Source organism: Hevea brasiliensis, chromosome 5 (assembly GCF_030052815.1).
Source record: "Hevea brasiliensis isolate MT/VB/25A 57/8 chromosome 5, ASM3005281v1, whole genome shotgun sequence".
NCBI classification, from domain to species: Eukaryota; Viridiplantae; Streptophyta; class Magnoliopsida; order Malpighiales; family Euphorbiaceae; genus Hevea; species Hevea brasiliensis.
The window spans coordinates 1746828-1768942 of NC_079497.1; the positions used below are offsets into that span (position 1 = coordinate 1746828).

The following is a 22115-nucleotide window of genomic DNA, read 5'->3' on the forward strand; positions in this document are numbered from 1 at the left end:
CCATTAATATATAAAAATATTGATTATTTTTTATAATTATGTGAAATTTATTTTTTATGTTATAAAAATAATTTATTTTTTTTAAAAGAAAAAATATTACATTATGTATGATAAAAGTATTCTGTAATTTTATATATTTAGTTACCGTTTTATCTTTAATAAAATTTCAAATTACTATTATATCTTTTTTATTTCATTATTAATTATACCATGAATAAAATTTTAAGTTCTAATTATAGTTGTAATAAGGAAATCTCTATATTAAATTTATATTATTTTTAGCTAATTTTTAGTTCTAGAGATAGGTTTTACATTTATTATATTATAGGTATGTTTTCAATTTTGATGTATTTCAATTTTGATGATTATTATTCTCTTACTTTATTTGCTTATTTATTTATTTATTTTTATTTATCATCTATTGTCGTTAGTTAAGAATATCTTTAGGGCATTATTACTCAATTTGAAAATAAATTATTGTTATTTTTTTAATTATTGAAAATAAATTGAAAATAATAAAAATTGATTTGATTTTCCATAGAAAAGTGGGAGATTTTAAATTTTAATATTTTCATCTATTTATTTTTAAGATAATTCATTTTGTGGTGAAGAAGAAAAATTATTATCTTTTATTTTATTGTGTGTTTTATTAATTATTTATTAATTATTATTTAATTTATTGAGTTTATATTTAATAAAAAAATAAATAATATTTTCATTATATCAACTCCAAATAATATTTTCATTATTTTAAAGCCAATTCATGCTTTAAAACTGTTATATGATGCAAAAGAAAAGACTTATTGATTAATTTTTTTTAAGACAATGACATTTTAATATAAATTTAATTTTATATAAAAATAATTTAATAAATATTAAATTAAATATTTATATTAAAATTTATATGGAATAATTAAAATATATATAATAAATATAAACATAAATATTTAATAATTATTAAATCCACTTTATATGCCTTCAAAAAAACTCACTTTCATATAAATTTCAGCTTATTAACGGTCAAATTTTAATTTTTTTTATATGACGATAACGTCTCGAATTTTAATTTGAGTTAAATAAAAAAAAAAAAAGAAAACACTTAAAAATGTGAAAATGGGTTCATTTATAGATGGAGATTCTTGTTAATTAATAGAAAGAAACCAGTGATGCAAGACTAGAAATAGGAGAGCCTCATTCTCAAATCTCAGCTTTAGCTCTAAAGCCAATTGTCTCCTTCTCCCGTGAAAGGAGCTTTCAGTTTCGTCATCTCATCAGCTAAAAGACACTTTCCTCGTTCTCTTTCACAGTGAAAAGGAAAAAGTATCACTTCCCCTCTATTTGCATCTCAAATAAACAATTAATTTTCCTTTTTCGTTTATTTGAAAAAAGAAAATATCTTCCCTCACGGAGCAAGCGATAAGCGTTTCTATCCTACACATGCTGGATATCTCTGTGAAGATACAGCCATAACAATCCCACTGTTAGATTCCCTTTGTTTCTTCTCTACTCCTTTCTCTCATAACACACACTATTCCCTTCATACCCAGAAGTGGAAACTAATCCCTTTTGGTTCAAGGAAAGGTGACTGTTGTTTACTTCTCATTTCATTTGGTTTCTTTTGTTTATTGATTGATATATATTTATATAATTTTATAGTTAATTATTTTATAATTGTGATCTGCGTAATGGGTACTCAATAGGGAAAATTATGCCTTGGTTCTTTACTCTGTTATGCAAATTCATTTTCAGAATTGGATCAATGTGTTATTAGTTTTTTATTGCCTGAATTTCGATCTGGGTAAGGCCATTATCTTGGTTGAGTTTTACGTATATACTGACACTTTGCACGCTGGATTTTGACAGTATCATCTTCCTCTGATTTCTCTCTCAAAGAAAATGGCCAATTTGGGATTGTTTTCTGGGACCAAGTCTTTGAAATCAGTGAATGTGAGCTTTAGATTACCATATTACACTCACTGGGGTCAGAGGCTGCTTGTTTGCGGTTCTGAGCCGCTCCTGGGTTCATGGGATGTGAAGAAGGGCTTGTTATTGAGTCCCGTTCATGAGGATGAGGAGCTCATATGGTATGGAAGTGTTGCAACTCCAATCGAATTTAGTTGTGAGTATAATTATTATGTGGTGGACGATGAGAAAAGTGTGTTAAGATGGGAGATGGGAAAGAAGCGAAAACTGTTACTTCCAAAGGAGATAAATGGTGGAGAGACTGTCCACCTTCATGATCTTTGGCAGGTGATTTGTTTTTTTCTCGCTTTTGTCCTTTCCTTTTCATTCTTTACACATTGATTTCGTAATTTTGAAAAATTTTCTTTCAAGTATGCTTTTTGTCTTCATTATAATGGAAAAGTCACGTAAAGATAACCTTTTTTAAAAAAAAAAAAAAAATTCTTTTCACCTTTGCTTTGGAATAATTGACCTGGATAAGTTGTCTGAAATTTATGGATTTTGAAATTCTAAAGTAAGAATGGAATCTGCAAACTGCAAAAGAATGGAATCTGCAGACTGCAAAAATCATTTTATTCTCTCTCTGGGGAAATTCAAAATAAATAAATAAATAAATAAATAAATAATATCCATGATGAGCTTTAGCTTAGTGTTACTAGATTTGTTACAAGACTTTAATGATTTGAGTTCATAGAAAAAGGATAGTGTGATTTGGCTTCTTGACAAGGGGCTTTTTCTTTTTGCCTCATTATGAGGCTTAATTTATTATAATTATTTTTAGCTGTAATTGTTAAAAACCATATATTGTGCTATCCTTGTGCCATAAAATGACAATTAAATTTGCATTTATCCATATGATAACTATATGATGGCTGCACAGCATAAAAGTAGTGCCATGTGAATAATTTTTTTAACTTTAAAATAAAATGTTAAAATTATACTATAGAGAAAAAAATGTGATATCATTAATAAAGCATTTGGCTGTGTATAATAAGTATATTGGATATGTTACTACATATCATTAGGTGAAACCACACAGAACTAAAATGACCTAAAAAATTTGTCCTTCAGTTATCAAATGCTAAATTTGGTACTTTTTTTTTTCTTTCATGACCTTCTATTTCTTTCTTAATTTTTTTTCCCCATTGGTTGTTGGATAGATTGGAAGACTTTTAAGAAAAATATGGAAGCTTGAAGCATATTAATTAGAGGGTTGCAACTCTGCTTTCCCTCTCTCCCTCTCTCATCTGGTTTTCTCATGTTGTAGTAAATATTTAATGGATTAATGGCGAATGATTATGCTAATATACTGGTATGATATCCACTTTATACTCTTTTCTTCAGTCAGCAACTGGATGGAATGGCTGAGAAAATACAAGAAGATTCTGTCCTTGACACTTCCTGACCATTTCATCTATGTTCATTAAATTTTTAATTGAATATATAAGTTTCCTGAAAAACAAATTCAGAAGATGTCAATGTCATGGCTTGGGTTGCTAGCTAACTTGTATTGGATGATCATAATTTGATTTTAGAATTGAATTTTGCAGTAATTTTAGTAAACCGCTGCTAAAATTTTCACCTTAATATGATATAGTTTTGAGAAACGCTACTTTTATGTGTTTCTTGTTGAAGAACTTTGGATATTGACATCTTATCTATCACTTACATAGTGATGTTGTTTCCAAAAAGTGTATTTTTCATTGATAGAATGAATGTCATTAAACAAGTCAGGTGCTGAGCTGTTGACATGCTAGAAGCAAGGACTTGCTATATGAATTTTTCTGAGCAACAGATCAAAGTAATAGAAATAAGATGAAAATAGTTGTCCTGATTTGTGTACCGGACAGCAAAGTTTTAGGAGACTACATATATTTTTAGGTTGATTGCTTATGTTTGACATAGGGTGTTGAACGTAGAGCCTTGTGATCTAGCTGAAGCCTTTTGTTGTAAAGTTGTACTGGTGCTAGATTAAACCTCTGAGCATTAATTTTTGGAGGTTTGGTTTTCATAATATTGCGGTTGTTATTTTGGGTAGAATAGAACTGTGTTGGAAATGAACTGCTAATTACTCATGGCTTTGACTCTTGAATCCCTTCAACCGTCACTTATAAGGTACTGATTGATTACTGTACTTAAGTGCCGGCTACTGATAAATAGGCAGGTTGATTTTTATGGTCTTCATATGATATCTGCTTTGATTTAATATATTTTTATGCCTTTTCTGTTCTTTCTTCTCTTTCCCTTTCCCAAATTATGGACTGCTGTTAGGATAAATATAGGATGGGAAGACTTTGGTCATCCTAATTCTTATCTGCCGAAACTTATCTGATCCTTGATTGCTTGTAGTTTTACTTGATCAACTGTACCCCAATTTTAGTGGTTGAATGGACTGATTGTGAGAGTTTTAGTTCCTCTGATCCCAAAATGTCATTTCACTCCCTGTTCTTGTTGACGATTTATTCTTTGACAAACAAATCCCAGCAGCTTCTTATTTTGTCAGTTCTTTTCATGAGTCTTGTGGTTCACTTGTGTGATGAACATCTTTTTGCAAAACTAGAAATCCCCTTGAAAATCAAATCATTAACATTCCAAATTTTTACTTGAGCTGGAATTAAAACATATATATATATAATGCACTACATATTAGTCTTTTAAGAAAGTATGTTTCAGAATATAATGATACAAGCTTCATAATGATTGGTAGATTTCTTGGTGGCTAAAACTTACTCAGATTTCTTCACAATTACATATTGATGTAAACTTTCGTTTTTATTAAATCCAGACTGGTGGTGATGCTATCCCTTTTAGAAGTGCCTTCAAAAATGTCATCTTTGGCAAAAGTTGGAATTTGAGCACAGAAAGACCTCTAGGGGTCCAGAATAAGTTGGACAAGGAAGGTAATTTTTAATTCCTGAAATGTTGATATTATCACTATTATTGTTAATTTTGATCTTGTAATTTGTTTGCTAACCCTTCTTCTCTGTGAATTCTGAATGATACTAGATGAAATTCTTGTCCATTTCAAAATTTGCTGCCCTAATGTTGAAGAAGAGACATCAGTAAATTTCTTCTCCCTGATGAGCTGTTCTCATTTATCTGTATAGAAAAATATATCTGAGCTTAGTTTGTCATCTTATTAGCCTTGATACTTATTCTTATATATAAGTTTGATTCATGCAGGTATATGTGATTGGCGGCACTGCAAAATTAGGCCGGTGGAAGGTTCAGAATGGACTTAAACTTAGCTATGCTGGTGACTCAATTTGGCAAGCGGATGCTGTTATGCCAAGGAGTGAATTTCCTATAAAATATCCTTTTAGAAATTTCTCCAATAACCTGATGGTGCCTGACATTTTGTTTGACTAATTTTGTGCTTTCTTTCTTTCTTCCTTAATGTTTTATACATATAAGTACTGCAAATATGGCAAGGCAGGGAACTTTTCTTTGGAAACTGGTCAAAATCGGGACCTCTCTTTTGACGCTTCAAAAAGTCCACCAAGATATATTTTTCTTTCTGATGGCATGTTGCGAGTAAGCCTGTTGAGTTTAACTTATATGTAGGCAAATTTTGTGTTGCTAGGAAGTTCATAACTATTATCTTAGTTGATCAATTTGTTTTCTTAGGAAATGCCTTGGCGGGGTGCTGGTGTTGCAATTCCCATGTTTTCTGTTAGATCAGAGAATGATCTTGGAGTTGGTGAGTTTCTTGACCTGAAACTTCTTGTTGATTGGGCTGTGGAGTCTGGGTTTCATTTGGTTCAACTTCTGCCAATCAACGACACATCTGTGCATGGGATGTGGTGGGATTCATATCCTTACAGGTATAACAACTCTGTTAAGCAAAACTTCATTTGAATCAAGTCATAAGTTGAGAGGAGTTTCTAAAGATCAAGGCAAATGATGCACAAAATTTGCTTAAAATTTTTTATTTTCGATCTTTTTTTCTTTTCCTCTTTTGTGGCTGGCTTATGTTTATGTCCTTTTAACAGATTTTTAATTTTACTTAAGAAAACTGGCCTACCATTTTGTCCAGCACCATGAATGTCATTGCTTTTTTACTTGCATTTTATATTCACACACTCAGAGGCGGATGTATATTGGGGGCAGTTGCCCCCACGACCCCACTAAAATTTCAACGAGAATATGTTTTATTTTTGTTATTGCCCCTGCTCAAAAAGAAAGCTTATCCCCCACCACCCCACTAACCTTTAATTATTATGGCCTATTACTCATATTTATATTTGATAATTTATTGGGCTTAGTAAATTAATAGTTACTCATGTATCATGACCCATTATTCATGTTTACTCATGTATTCATGGCCCATTAGTCATGTTTATATCTTGGCCCTTTTGCATATTCACTTTTCTCTCTTTAGGATGTGCAGGTTTGCCCCCTTGAAATTATATCCTGAGTCTGCCCCTGAACACGCTAAACTGCCTTGCATGTTCTGTACCATCTTGCCTTTGGTGATCTTACATATGCTTTCTTCTCCCTTGATTTTTTTGGTCATGCAGCTCGCTATCGGTTTTTGCATTGCACCCACTGTACTTGAGAGTACAGGCACTTTCAAAAAATCTGAAAGAGGATGTCAAGGTAATTTCACAAATTGTTCAGTTTTTGCACAAATATGAATGAAAATATAATTTCTGTAACTTACTTGACCCAATGAACTATACATATTAATTTCTTCAATTTTTCCTTTATTTAGTAAACTATCTTCTACTTTTATGTTCCTTGCAGAAAGAGATTCAGGATGCTAAAGAAAAATTGGATGGAAAGGTAGTGCCTTCATGATCTTTAAAGTTGCAGCGGAAGACATTTATGATTCATATATTTGTTGTTTTGAAATGAAACTTGATTTTGTAAACTAGCTCTACCATGGTTTCTTGATGAATAGACATTTATGGGAGATACTGCTCATGTTAATAGATTAATCCATAAGAAAGAAGAAGTGCAGAACTTATTTGAATAAACCTAATTATAGAACTCTTCAAGAAATATGCAAAACATCTTAAGAATGAGATGCTTGTTGTGTCATGTTTTTGTATAGGGGCCACCTATAAATACTGTTTTAATTAAGTACTTTATACCATTATAAAATGATTCTTCTGTTCTGTTAATCTGAAATGGTATATTTTTAGGCATATTGATTGAAGAAACTTGTGGGAATGGCGGAAATAGAAAAGAAATGTCAATTCACTGAATTGTCCCCATTTTTCTGTTGTAAAAGTTTAGTCGTTCCTGCCTTTTGGTATTAATTAAATGCCATATCTGCATAGTTTAGAGCTTTTTGCTCATGGTCATTCTCCTTGATCAGCATGTAAAGATGAAGCATTTCATGTATGACACTTTGGATGACTATGTGATGCTCAAGGTATATGTTGACACAGGATGGAAGTGCTGTAACAAGGCTAGATCACATCTACGCATTAAACTTACTTGAATCCACAAGGAAAATACATTTGGAGATCACCACTGAATAAAGAACTAAATTTTATTGAAATTGATTGTATCTCTATATAGTAGATAAGATGCCTAATTGTAAGCGAAAAAAAAAAAAAAAGAAACCTCTAGCGAGCTGTTAATAAAATTACAAAAAATAGACTTCCTAACTCTGTTAGGAATACTTGAAATACAAGGAACAAGAACCTACTCAAGTAAAAATTAAAATTATAAGAAATTTACCATAACTATTATAATAATCGTGCATATTTTTTGATCCTCCATGCCATATGTAAAATAAAAAGGAATTTGGTTTGTATGATACTGTTTAAGCAGTCAATGTGTCAAAACATCTAGCAGAGTCCATCTATGTAGCTTCTGCTTCCATTTGAAAGGCTGCAGGTTGAATCCGAGTTCTTTCATATCCTGGATGCTAGAAAATCATGGGGAGGAGTCTTAAACATTAAAAAAAAGGGGTGACTCAATGCACAAAGCATCCCACACTTATGGGCTCTGGGGAGTCTTAAACATTGTTTTAACAAAAATGTGGTAGTGGTTCTTTGTGAAATATGAATATAATTGACCAATTCTATGTGCAGAATTAGAATCATGTTTTAGTTGGTCACACTTATCATTTTATTAATACATTTTAACTTGGAATCCATGCAGGATGTTGATTATGAGGCTACTATGGCTACTAAACTTTCAATTGCCAAGAAAGTTTTTGCCCAAGAGAAGGATTTGATACTTAACTCCAGTTCCTTTCAGCAATATTTCTTAGAGAATGAGGTATTAGGGAATTTTAGTTCTTATGTCTATGTGTCTACTATGGTTGAAAAACCTAGAACCTTCATTCTATTTTTGGTCTTCTATGTTTTTATTTGAATGTTTATTGATCTTCTCCATTGTACTTTTTTGGACTAAATTATTTTTCTGACTTGCATTTTATGCGATGAAAGGAATGGTTAAAACCCTATGCAGCCTTCTGTTTTTTGCGAGACTTCTTTGAAACTTCAGATCACAGCCAATGGGGTCGTTTTTCTCATTATTCCAAGGAGAAGGTAATCAGTAGCTTTTTGATTTCTCTCAACTGAGTTGAGGTTGATAGTCATTAATAAAAAAAAAAATTTGCTCCTGTCATGTAACACTTTTTGGTTAACATAATTCAACTTAATTAAATTAGCTGGTGTTGGAAAAGTGAGTTCAGTTCTTTATTTAATTTTATAAAATAAGTTACCTCTTTAAAGTCTGACAACAATGAATGGTTTTGTACAGCTTGAGAAAGTAGTCTCGAAAGACAGCTTGCACTATGACATAATTTGCTTCCATTATTATATTCAATTCCACTTGCATTTGCAGGTAAGTTCAATTCACCTTTGATTATGCTTATGCATTGTTTGTCCTTGATATTAAAAAAAGGTTGTTTTATTGACAAATTAAAAAAAAAAAAACTGAATCGACAGTTGTCAGAAGCTGCAGAATATGCAAGAAAGAATGGAGTGATATTGAAAGGAGATCTACCTATTGGTGTTGACAAAAACAGTGTGGATACTTGGGTTTATCTGAATCTATTTCGGATGAACACATCTACGGGAGCACCTCCTGATTACTTTGATAAAAATGGACAGAATTGGGGATTTCCTACTTATAATTGGGAGGAAATGTCAAAAGACAACTATGCTTGGTGGCGTGCTCGTTTAACTCAGGTTTTGTACAAATGATCATCTAGTCTATATTATACCTTCATTTGAAATAGCAACTCAACTCAACTCAACTCAACTCAACTAAGCCTTTATCCCAAAAATTTGAAATAGCAACTGTTTGAACCAAATTACTTTGTATTTGCTGAAGCATAATTTTGTTTGATTCTATAACAGATGGCCAAATACTTCACAGCATACAGGATTGATCATATATTGGGTTTCTTTAGGATCTGGGAACTTCCAGAGCATGCTATGACGGGCCTAATTGGAAAATTCCGACCATCTATTCCTCTAAGTCAGGTATAGTTGCATCCTCCTGGTATTCCTTCCTAAAGAGTAGGTGGTGCAGAAGCATTGCAGCAGCTTGACGCTGGGTAGTACAGTAATACAATAATAATCCTACAAAAGCAATTTCTTTCTTATGATCTTTTCATAATGTGTACAAAATGTTTCTGCTGTAGGAAGAACTTGAAAGAGAGGGAATTTGGGATTTTGATCGCTTGAGTCATCCATATGTTACTCAGGAATTTTTACAGGTTATTGAGTTTTCCTTATTTTCTGTATTCTGGTTTCTTTCAAGGAATATCAACTTATTTCATTAGACTAGACTTTCGTCTTCAAAGAAAACTAGATTTAGTGAACATACAAATTGGTTGTGTGTGTATTTTTCTTTTCATTTCAGGAAAAATTTGGAGCGTCATGGACTTTTATTGCTGCAAATTTTATGAATGAACATCAGAAGGGCCGCTATGAAGTGAGAACCAAACCGTGTAACTTTTATTATCTGCATTATTTTCATTTTCACTGCATCATGGTTGGTCAATTTTTTAAGGTCTAGCTCACTTAGAATCTTGATCTTCTGGATCATTTCGAGTAAATCAAGACAAGACACTGTATTTATGGATGACCAGTATACTGGATACTATTGCTTTTGTGCTTTCTCTTTTATCCATGGACTGCAATTTCGAGAAGTTGCTTGAAATATCCAGCTAATAATCGATTTTCTGTAGGGTGTTGAAAAGATATGTCACATATCTTTTTAATAATATATCATGAAAAATGTGTGTGTGTATCAAGTTTCTTATAGATATTTTTCAATATTATATTTTTAAAGTTTGAAAAGCTCAAGTTTCGAACTCAGGCCATGCAAAACACTAATGTAGGCATTCACCATCTCAACTAATATTGTAACTGTGACATATTGGTATATGTGTAATACATGATAAAGTTCTAAATGTAATTGTAGCAACTAACAATTACATATTAAAATAAAATATAGAATTTGTTAAGATTACACTAGTTTCATTAGATTATAATATTGAGATATTTTAAATTGATATATGTATATATTATGTGCATAAATATTGTGTTCATAAAATTAATTACTCTTTTTTAATTTATTTAAAATATCTTAAATACTAAATTATTATTACTCATTTAGTTTATATGTAGATTTTAAAACTGAAAAAATATTAAGTATATCCATTGTCATTCTTTGCTTTTTTAGAAGAATTTTTAAAGTTCTTTTTATATATTTAAAGTAAACATCAATATCTTTGATTGACTATATATACACGGAAATTGACATTAAAAGAGCTTGCTTTTAATTACCCCCTTCTATTGCTGAACATTACAAATGAAAATTTTTTCCTTTGCTTCATAGATTTCAGGATTTTTGAAATAAATTTTGTTTTCATTCTTGTGGCTGCTTCAGTTTCGTTTTCTTTGTTATCCCTTTTTCTTACCTCACTGCATTTTAGAACATTCCAGAATGTCCATTAGTAGCAATTTCTGCTATTGGGGGTCCCTCGAAGTTTGTCCAATAACTTATAACATCATATTGATCATCATAGAAAGGAGACAGTTCAACATTGATGGTTGATGTAAGCATGTTCTGATTGAAATGGACTCTTTGTCCTGTATTCTTGTACTTGATGTCTTACTATTCTAGCATAGATACATAAAATTTGACAGAAATAGCTGTAACTCTGCAGTTTCTACCAAATTATGCGCACAAGTTATTTTGTATCTTAACATAATTTTCATGCTACTATCATATAATGAAAAAGGTTTAGATTTTCAACTATTAAGGATAATTTGTATGATATTAGCAAGTGATAATCAACTCTAGTTTTTGTCAGTGTCTGGAAAAGCGATATGCCCGGTTATTTGTTACATTGCAAATGCATCTTGGAAACGATGTTAAATCTTCTATAAGAGACATGGAAAGTTTCATTAGAATGAGTTGGAACCTTCTGGCAAAGATTTCTTGAAAGCCCTTGTAGATTATTTTGATGAGAAGGGAAATGGCATTCCTCTTTATGTCCTTGGTGAAGCCAATATTTGGGATTCTGTAAATGTGAAATTTAGCGACATGCTGATGTTAATATTGAAACGATTTCGGAGGGTTAAGAAATACAATTTCAAGTTTGCTTCAGGGAGAAGAAAATGACACTTCTCTGCTCGATTTTTTGCTTGCAGCATTTCACTCTATTGTTTATAATATTTTCAAATTCCTTCTGCTTGATTTGGAGATTGACACATATTCAGAGAAGGTACTGCACAAAAAGCTCCAAGTTTAAAAGAGGTTCCTCCTTGCAAAACTCCTTGGTGAAGACTTTTGGTCTTGCTCATCATCATATAGGTGGGGCCGCAGGAGCTTTGTCTCCAGTGGTACAGCACAGTATAGTTAGCTTAGGCCTTAGGGTGGTTGTACTTATGGGTTTTATTCTGGTAATTTCAGGATTCTTCTATTGTTAAGTATAAAAAGAAAACCCTACCCTTTGTATAAAAAAAAGTCACTCATAACCTTCTCCTTTATAGTGAACAATCACAGGAGGCTCTTTGGATGTAGGCACATTGCTGAACCATGTAAAATTCCTCGTCTTGTTATTCTCTTTCTTCCTGCATTTACTGTTCTAACCAGTATGTTTGTGTGTTATACAAGTAAATTTTCAACATTTGATTCTCATTTTCATGTTCCATTCTTCTTGCAATATTCTGGGATTTTATTTGATGTTTCTTCCATCTCTTCATGGAAGCTTCTGCATGCCATGCTTTCCTTATTTTGCTCTGGCTTCTTGCATCAGCTCTCATCAAATTTCAATTATGATAAAATAGCAGCATTTGGCAAACTGCTGTGATCAGTGTAAGAGATTGGTTGTGATACTGATGTGTCCATTGTTGAATGGTTGTGATCAGTGTAACAGAATAATGTGAATGAAAGCACTGTTTGTGAGATAGTTATATTAAGGATACATCTTCTAGTTGGATGTTACACTATTTCTTGGAAGCTTTTCAATGCCATGTCATCTTCTTGTTAAGTGATATATTAGGTTGGTTCTTGAGTCCATTTGACTTTGTTGCTATTGCTATTTCTATTGCAAAATCTCTTGTAAATACATTTGGTATGTGCTATATTTATGACTTTTTGTGGTAAAAATGTCAAATCTTCAAATCTCCATTTCGTTTTGTTGTAGTTTCTAAAGTTGATTGATAATGATGAATATAAAAAACTTGGATTCAATTTCATTGGTTAGTGTATTTGTGCTCATTAGTTAGTTGCTTTCAAGTCCTTGAATATCAATTTATATAAAGCATTTGGCTAATTTTACAAAAAAATTGTTTAGCTGTTGACCATGATTCTTCGTTACGGTTGCGATGGCCCCATTTCTGTCACATGCGACCCCCAACTGCTATCATGGCTGTGACTGATTTAAAACTGCAGATTTCTAGTTCTTATCTTTCCTTAACTGCATTTTTACATGGTTTGTATCATTCATATTAGTATTGTTTTAATTTTTATATTAAATATTAAACTGAGTAGTCTGACTTATTTTCCCTTAATATATTTTAGTTCAAGAAGGACTGATTTAAAACTGCAGATTTCTAGTTCTTATCTTTCCTTAACTGCATTTTTACATGGTTTGTATCATTCATATTAGTATTGTTTTAATTTTTATATTAAATATTAAACTGAGTAGTCTGACTTATTTTCCCTTAATATATTTTAGTTCAAGAAGGACTGTAACACAGAGAAAAAAATTGCTTTCAAGTTGAAGACATTTGCAGAGAAGTCCATGTTGTTGGAGAGTGAAGACATAATACGCCGTGGCCTCTTTGATCTTTTAAAGGTAACATAGTCTAAACAACATTTTGGGTTTCCATGATCAAAGGATATTTGCTGGACTGATTCTTTAGTGCCTTGAATTTTTAATGTTTTTCCCATAACTCATTCTGGTATGGGCTTTTGATCTGTTTAATTATGTTTGTAGAATATAGTTCTTATTAGAGATCCAGAGGATGCAAGGAAATTCTACCCTCGTTTCAACCTTGAGGATACTTCAAGTTTCCAAAATCTGGATGACCACAGGTACTTCAATCACACCTTGGGGCATCCTGAATTAGTCATATAACATATTTTTCAACAAATCTATGCATCTAATAGATGCTATTGCTCATTCCAATAGCATAGCATTTCTATATCAGCAAAACATCATATGAAGTTTGCTTCTGTTCTCTCTATTACCCTGCTTATGAGAAAATTGCTATAAAGTCACCTTTTTCCTGGCACAAAACTAAATTGATTTTCTAAGATTATTATGCCACTCTTTAATGTGCTTCATTACTCTCGTCTAAAGATTTCACATCCTAGCGGGGCTAAAATGGAAGGGTTTTTTGGGATGGCATGGTAGAGGCTATTCACTGTTGTGTAGCTCATGATCTAATGGCCTTTCAGTGGATCCTAAATAACATTTAGAATGTGGTCAAAAAATAGTACTACATACAATTTTTAATAATCTGGCATTATCTTTGCACTTGTGGGATAAGTTTTTTTTTGGGCTTTTTTACAAATGCCGATTATGATTTTTGAATGGGCATTATAGTTGATATCTGATGTAATTTGAGGGTGCACTTTGTTAATTCTTTTCTCATTCTAGATTTAGTTTTAATTTGAGGAAGATACGTTAGCCTTCTCGTGGCTTTCGCTGATTAATAAGTTCATGAAGGAATAAGAATATTTTAATCCCTGAAATTGTAGCCAATATTTGATTGAATCATGAAACTAATATATGCTATCAAGTTTTGAATTTGCCATTATTATGCAGCTAAGTCCTTCCATCAGTAAATTGACCAAATTACTCCTATCTCTGCATGAGACATGTCCAAAGAATTCAATTATTAACTTTCTTATCTTCAACATTAGGATAATTGTCAATTGATGTATTATTTCTGACATAATTTTATCTCACACAAAAATAAAATAGGATTTGATTGGCCTTTTATTTTATTATTTTTAAGTTCAAATATTTGCTCTAAGGTTGTGGATGATAAGTGCCTTATAGTTAAATTTTAAACTATAATATATTGCTGCATCTTTGTTTATTAGTTATCTCACTATTTATAATGCCTTACAGCAAAAATGTTCTGAAAAGATTGTATTTTGATTACTATTTCCATCGCCAAGAGAACCTATGGCGGCAAAATGCTATGAAAACTTTGCCTGTCCTCCTGAACTCATCAGACATGCTAGCCTGTGGAGAAGATTTGGGCCTCATTCCTGCCTGTGTTCATCCAGTATGTCCATTCAACTTTTCCCAGAATCAAACCTAACACCTAATTTTCTACTTGTTTTATCTTTTTTTTTATAATAGACATAAACCGTTAAAACTCCTGACGCAGGTTATGCAAGAGCTGGGATTAATAGGTTTACGCATTCAACGTATGCCTGCTGAACTTGGTCTGGAGTTTGGTATTCCTTCACAGTACAACTACATGACGGTGAGGTCCAAAGTCTTATTTTTCTTTCTTAATTTTGTTTATGGGTGACTTGTAATAATTTTACAGCTACAGTAATGGTAAAAAAAAAAAAAAAGAAATATTATCATTTTCTATAGATTCTAAAAAAGAAGTACCATGAATAATTGTTCCCAATACCATTACCTCTGTGTAGGATCCATACCTCTATTGTGATTTATTGAATTCGATTATACTAGAGGGGGTATATCATATATGAAAGTATTTGGCCATTATTATAACTTAATACTGCTGTTAAAGTATTTGGCCATTATTATAACTTAATACTGCTGTTGTTAGTCATTAAATGGCAGAAATGTTGTTTTTATTGCTTTATTGAAGTTTGAAAAGAACAATAATAGTTGTCATGATTGTTGCCGATTATTTGCAATTTTTCTTGTGCAGTTTCTTCTTCTTTTCAATGACTTTTGCGAACTTCTTACCCCAATTGGAATGTTGCTGATGGGCCTCCAGAAGGACCAAAAAAAAAAATCCCAAACTCTCTCTACTTTTCAATTGTGTCCAATCCTTTTATTTCATCAATTATGCCAATTTAGTTGAAGGAGTTCAGCAACATACATGTGAAGCTTACCCAAGAAAAATTCAATTGGAAAATATATATGCATTGCCAATTGAGCTTGCTATGTAGGCTCCATGTGTATGTATACCACATCCCCAATATATTGGCCACGATGGTGACCAATGTTAAAGTTCATGGCTACAGTGTTGAAATTAAAAGTTTCGGCTAATATTGAAAAAAAAAACAATGTTCGGGATTTCTTTTTAACATCTTCCCTGTTCTTTTTCTTCTTGCCTTTAAACCTGTTGTCAATTTTGATATTGAACTATCGGTGTGGACTATGCAAAGAAACACTCCAAGTTTGTTTTGGTCGTGGACAGCATTCAAGTAATGGGACTTTGAAGTTCCTTGTGTTTGATTTCATTGAACATACACGTCCCCTTGCTTGTAAATGAGAAGCATGTGGCTTGTCTTCATACAATCATTTAAATGATTTCACTCCATAATTACCGGCTCTGCCTTTTGGTAGATCAAAGATGTGTATTTTTTTTATAACTTAAAACATTGCAGTTTTGACATTGCAGTGAAGTTTCAATTGTTCTTTTTAAGTCTCAAAAGAGGAAAAGAAAAACTAAAGCTTGTCACTTCGCTTCATGTGCAGTTTCCTTATTCTTCTTCTTTTTTTTTTTTTTTTTTTTTTTTTATGGTTGTTTTTTTTTCCTACTCAAATAAGTGGGAATATTTGGGCTACTCTGCTAAAATCAGTGCTCTTCCCAATGAATATTATTGGTTTTCACTTGCACTCTGGGGTCTGGGCATGCATAAGGGATCCCCTTCACTACTTGCTGAAATTTTATTTCATATGAGCAACATGCAAGTTTGGGATCCTTATGTTATTTGGTTTTAGATTATAATTTAGTTTCTCTACATGCTTCAGGTATGTGCTCCATCATGCCATGATTGCTCCACTTTGCGTGCTTGGTGGGAAGAAGATGAAGAAAGAAGATGTCGATTCTTCAAGACTGTGGTGGGGTCTGATGAATTGCCGCCTAGTCAATGTAGGCCAGATATTGCACATTTTGTCATTAGGCAACATGTTGAAGCTCCATCAATGTGGGCAATTTTCCCTCTTCAGGTACTATGAAAAAAATTAGTGGCTTGACTAGGGGAGCCTGTAGTATCTTGGCAAATGCTTTTATATATGAGAATTATATTAATCAATATATATAAACAATGGAATTGTATTTAATGGTCAGGATTTGTTGGCATTAAAAGAAGAGTACATGACACGTCCTGCAACAGAGGAGACTATCAATGATCCCACTCATCCAAAGCATTATTGGAGATACCGTATGTGTTATAATTTTATTTCTCATTTTGGATGGGATTTCAACATTCAGATTCAATCTGTTCTCTTGTTCCAGCCATAAAAATGGGTCTGTACTTTGAGTATCATGAATATATTTTTTTCCTTGCATATTCAGGTGTGCATGTGACATTGGAGTCTCTAATGAAGGATAAAGAACTCAAAATGAGCATTAGAGGTCTAGTTCGCGGGAGCGGAAGATCATGTCCTGGAGAAACTGATGAGCAAGGGAATAAAGAAACGTCTTTCTTAGTTCTGGGAAAGCAGCACGTTACAAGTAGCGAGGAAAAGATTTCAATTCCAAAACAAGTAAATGGAGTCCCAAGAAAGGAGACTTCTGTCTTGTAAGTCCAATCCTGTCTATGAAGCATATGCATTCTGCTGCTAGCAGACGCGGAAGAGTCATATCCAAGCTTGCTAGGAAGTAATACTTTCTATGAAGTAGATTGTATTTAGTTAGCTAGGAAGTACAAAGCCAAAGAGCCAACTTCCTAAATCCTAAGCAACTCTTTGGAGCCCAGAAAGGATAGTTGTTTGGTAAGTTCAAATTCTAGAAAGGGAGGTCAATTTACCTAAAACAATATATTGAGACAATATGGTTATTGTTGTGTGTTCCAATGAACTAAGCTACAAAATAAAAGTGCTTTCTGGGGGAAAACAAGAACAATAAAAGATGCAAAATTTGTCTGTAAATGATACTTCTTCGCGACTAAAATGTGTGTGTGTGTGTATAGAGGTGGCTACTGGCCGGATTGGTTACGGATCAAGGGACCGGAATTGGAACTGCAGGATCCCTTTAATTCCGGTTTTGATAAATCTAATGGATGAAATTTTTTCATTTTTTTTTTTAAATTTGGTTTTGAATTGAACTGAATTATCTGGTTCTAGGTCTATTTAAAATCAGTCTTGATTAGTTTTGATTCCAGATTGGACTAATTCTAGTTCTGAAGTGAACCATGGTGACTCTTTAATTGCTTTTGCTGAAATTTTATAATCAAGGTTAATTTATTTTTTTAATTTTAATTTAATTTAATTGGATCTTTACAAAGTTGGGCAATAAACAATTTAATTCTTTTTTTTTTCAATTAGTATATAGTTGGCATGCAAAATAATTGAAAGTTAAAATTTAAAATTCTTTCAATAATTGAAAGGCTAAAAAATTACTTTTTGAAAAGTATTATTTTAAATATTTAATAAAAATTATTTAATTATTTTAAAGTTTTATAATTAAATTTAATATTTTAATTTAAATTAACCCTCTAATATATTTTAGAAAATATTTTTCTTAATAACTATTTTAACAGATTTTAAATACTTATAATGGAATATTGCTCTTAATATTTTTTTTTATTCATTTAATTCTGGATATTTAAGGGAAAATTTCCATAAATGAATTGAACTTTTTATTAATAACCCAATTTAATTATATTGGTGAAAGCTTGCTCTGGACACTTCATTATAATATTTCATCAAGAAATTAAAAAAAAAATAAAAAATAGATAAAGTCTTATTAAATTGAAATAATTTGTATTATTTAGAGTTTATATTATAATAATTTAAAGGATCCAAATTGAAATCATTCCAAAAAGTCTAAATAAAAATTTTTTGAACTAAATGAAATTCTATTGCTTTCTAAGAATTTATTTGAAGCAAATCATTTATAAAAAAAAAAATCACGAATTTTATTTTTTTTAAATAAAAATTTTTTAAATTAAAAAATATTAAATTCTTTTATTTTAAATATAAAAATTAATAAAAAAAATAAATTAATAAAATTAAATTCTCATAAAATTTTACATTTTAAATAAGAGTTAATGAATTATTATTATTATTATTATTATTATTATTATTAAATAAATATTTATTTTTTATATAATAAGAAAATAAAAATAAACCAATTATACATTTTAAAGCCAAAACCTTTGCTTTTCATAGTAAAAAAAAAACTCCAAATATAGAAAATACCCAATTAATAAAAAGCATCCTCAAATGCAATGCCAACGTGGCATAATATGATTGGAAATTATAAAAATATAAGACGGAAGGGTTCAACGAGTGGTTACAAATAGAAAGGGTGTGAGGGCCGCAGAGGTCTTTAGGAAATTTTCCGGTGACGGATGATTTGGTTCTCTCGCGCTTCTGTTGCTTGTCGTCTTCCCTGAATGCCTTCATCAGCGTTCAGGGTATTTCTATGCCTTATCTCTTAATTTTGCTTGCTTACTGCCAGAAAATGAATGAACAAGGAACCAAATCAAAAGCTATAATGCTTCTTTTTCTCATTTTATTTGGTTATTTGATGAAAAAAAAAATTAATGAAAAGAGGTCAAATGACATAATTTTAATTTGTTTCCCGTTTAAATTTATTGGCATTCTTTTGTTATTGATTTGCAGAAAATTGTGACGATTTACGTGCGGAGGAGCGAGGGATTAATAGGTGATTTATCTAGTTTATAGTCTTGATGATTTTCACTTTTTTTTTTTTATTTTTTTATACAAATTTTGATATTTATTATTATGGGTGAATGATTTTCAGGTGATCATGGATATAAAAGAAATGGTATATGTGGGATTAAATTTTGTGGGTTGTGCTTGAGTTAAAAGAAATGAATCCAATGCTGGACATTTGCCATATGAATGCCAATTTTGGGTAAGCAAGTCATTTTTTGCTGCTTATTTTTTGCTGTCACCTTTTCTTTCCTAGTTTATTCTTGTAAAGATATGCATATGCATGATGCCCTGAGCGTGCAATTTGGAATTGATTTTAACTCAATGGGCTTGCTAGAGGAATGCATGGTGTTGTTGGTCATTGATTTTGAATTTATGCCTTGTGTATCTATATGCAGAAATGTGATGGCTAATCTCCCGTGGAATACTAAACCGATCCTGTGAGAAGAAGGGCCTTTGGCATGCGCTACTACCATTCTGTATGAAATTCTTAAAAATGGCGGTGGCCATTGATCAACATCATGGATTTGGACCGTTTAATCGACCTAAGAGATGCAGACTCCAATCCTTTACTCACTTTGATAACAACATTGTTGAAATTAGCCAAACCAATCTTACCAACTCCTTAAAACAAGCATTTGAAGTTGCTAATATTCACCGAAGCTTCTCTACTCCGTGCTTCTCCCTAGCCACAAGATTGGAAGACGAGCTTGATGCCAACCCAAGAGTCGAAATTGTTGGCGGCCATGGAGCACCTAGAGTGCGTGCCCTTGTTGTTGAGGTTGCAATAGCTATAGCCTCTGGTATTGGTCCAATGCCAGTCGCAAGTGGACTAGGTGGCGCTTACTTCATACGCGACAAGAGTGGTGATAATATTGCCGTCATAAAGCCAATTGATGAAGAACCTTTAGCCTTTAACAATCCAAAAGGTTTTGGTGGATTGATGCTAGGTCAACCTGGAATGAAACGTTCAATTCAAATTGGTGGAACTGGAATTCGTGAATTAGCTGCTTATCTTCTTGATCATGATGGCTTTGCTGGTGTTCCTCCAACAGCCTTGGTCAAAATAACTCATGTTGGATTCCATATAAATAATGGTGCTGATGCAACCACCACATCAGCTCCACCATATAAGATTGCCTCACTCCAACATTTTGTAGATCACGATTTTGACGCAGGGGAATTAGGCCCTTCAGACTTCTCAGTTGCTTCAGTTCATCGAATTGGAATTTTTGATGTTAGGCTCCTAAATCTTGATAGACACTCTGGAAATATGCTAGTCAAGAAGAATGATCACCGTGGAAATTATGCAATTGGGGTAGTTGAGCTTGTGCCGATAGACCATGGACTTTGCCTACCTGAATGGCTTGATGATCCTTATTTTGAATGGCTACATTGGCCTCAAGCCTCGATTCCCTTTTCAGAGTCTGAATTTGACTACATATACAATCTTGATCCTTTTAAAGATGCAGAGCTGTTAAGGTCTGAGCTTCCTTCTCTAGGGGAATCATCTATCCGAGTTCTTATCCTTTGCACTATTTTCTTAAAGCAAGCTGTTTCTGCTGGGCTTTGCCTTGCTGATATAGGTGAAATGATGACTCGTGAGTTCCGTGGTGGAGAGGAAAATTTAAGTGTGCTAGAGAGTCTTTGTGCAAAAATAAAGGCAAGTTTGGTTAATAAATCCATTGGTGATGACATTTATAATGGTGATGATCAGAATAATGAGCAAAGTATAGAAGAAAAAGAAGAGGCTGCTATATTTCAATTTGATGATGAAAGTGAAAATGCTTTGAGTGAGGTTTTGGATGTCCATCAACTCTTACAATTTCCACCTAAGATGGCTAACTTGTCAAAAAATCCAAGGTTTTCATCCATAAGATCAATGCCTAAGCTGCAAGATTCAGCAGCATTATCTCCAGTATGTAAGCAAAACGACTACGAAGATGATGATGATGATGATGATGATGATGATACTCATCGTGAGAACACACACATTATGAAAGAAAATAGTGATAATGATGGCGGGGATAGCATCATAGTTAGGGGTTTGACAAAGAGCATCAGTTACTCTGTACAAAATTATAACTGTGAAATTGAAGGCATTTCTCTTGGAGACATGAGTGGAGATCAATGGGAATTGTTCTTGGAGTGCTTTGAGGAGCTTTTGCCTGAGGTTTTTCAAGGCACAAAGGGCATGGGCACAAAGCAAAGGTTGGGAACTTCTTGCAAGTTCTGAGTTATGAATGTTCACAAGAAATCAACACAACCCAAATGAGAAACAGGTACTTGCTTGAACCTAGCTAATTTGGAGTAATTTGTATACTGTCCATATCAACTTGGTAATATATTACAGATGATACTTAGGAAGGAAAAGGGATAAGGCAGGCTGCCATCCTTTCCATTTCATTTCTCACTCTACTATTTTTTTTTTTTTTGCCTCATTTCATTTCTTTTTCTTCCTATTATCATTTTATTATACATTCAATTTTCATGCACATGATTTTGTAAGAAACAAATGATCAAATTTGTAAATACTATTATTTATATGTGTAATTAATTTCATTATTCATTATATTGCCCTTATTAGTACCATATTTTCACACACACTGGGATTTGTTATGGTCTTTTGAACATGCTTTCTAAAGCCTTGACCAATTTTATTTTTCCCTCACTCACATTTACAAGTATTGAAAGATATGTATGAAGGAGCAACTACTATTGTGCGCACAGTGGGAGGGGACACAAGAGATTTTCCGATCTCAATTGGATTACACCAAGGATCAGCCATAAGCCCTTACCTTTTTACATTAGTTTTAGATGAACTGACGAAACATATACAAGAGAGTATTCCTTGGTGCATGATGTTTGCGGATGA

At 32.3% G+C, this 22115-nt stretch overlaps 2 protein-coding genes across 2 annotated transcripts; both read left to right on the forward strand.

Annotated features, from left to right (window-relative positions):
- The first annotated feature begins 1136 nt into the window (after positions 1-1136).
- On the forward strand, positions 1137-17488 carry LOC110667668 (4-alpha-glucanotransferase DPE2). Its single transcript, XM_021828577.2, has 23 exons — positions 1137-1581; positions 1864-2250; positions 4748-4862; positions 4969-5024; positions 5146-5273; positions 5370-5496; positions 5590-5786; positions 6483-6561; positions 6709-6747; positions 8080-8199; positions 8370-8471; positions 8686-8769; positions 8874-9116; positions 9288-9413; positions 9575-9649; positions 9796-9867; positions 13127-13246; positions 13388-13485; positions 14531-14690; positions 14796-14894; positions 16367-16564; positions 16686-16779; positions 16914-17488. The coding sequence occupies exons 2-23, from the start codon at positions 1897-1899 to the stop codon at positions 17141-17143; spliced, it is 2916 nt and encodes a 971-aa protein (XP_021684269.2). The 5' UTR covers positions 1137-1581; positions 1864-1896; the 3' UTR covers positions 17144-17488.
- Positions 17489-18844: 1356 nt separating this feature from the next.
- LOC110667635 (phosphatidylinositol 4-kinase gamma 8) lies at positions 18845-21809 on the forward strand. Its single transcript, XM_021828543.2, has 4 exons — positions 18845-18978; positions 19187-19229; positions 19329-19442; positions 19639-21809. The coding sequence occupies exon 4, from the start codon at positions 19722-19724 to the stop codon at positions 21474-21476; it is 1755 nt and encodes a 584-aa protein (XP_021684235.2). The 5' UTR covers positions 18845-18978; positions 19187-19229; positions 19329-19442; positions 19639-19721; the 3' UTR covers positions 21477-21809.
- Positions 21810-22115: the final 306 nt, after the last annotated feature.

Excerpts from the sequence above, each read along its gene's own strand:
- LOC110667635 (XM_021828543.2), top strand. The coding sequence starts at position 19,722 with ATGAAATTCTTAAAAATGGCGGTGGCCATTGATCAACATCATGGATTT.
- LOC110667668 (XM_021828577.2), top strand. The coding sequence starts at position 1,897 with ATGGCCAATTTGGGATTGTTTTCTGGGACCAAGTCTTTGAAATCAGTG. Across the intron at positions 6,748-8,079 it reads AAGAAAAATTGGATGGAAAG|GATGTTGATTATGAGGCTAC; the intron begins GTAGTGCCTTCA and ends GAATCCATGCAG. Across the intron at positions 14,895-16,366 it reads CACAGTACAACTACATGACG|GTATGTGCTCCATCATGCCA; the intron begins GTGAGGTCCAAA and ends TACATGCTTCAG.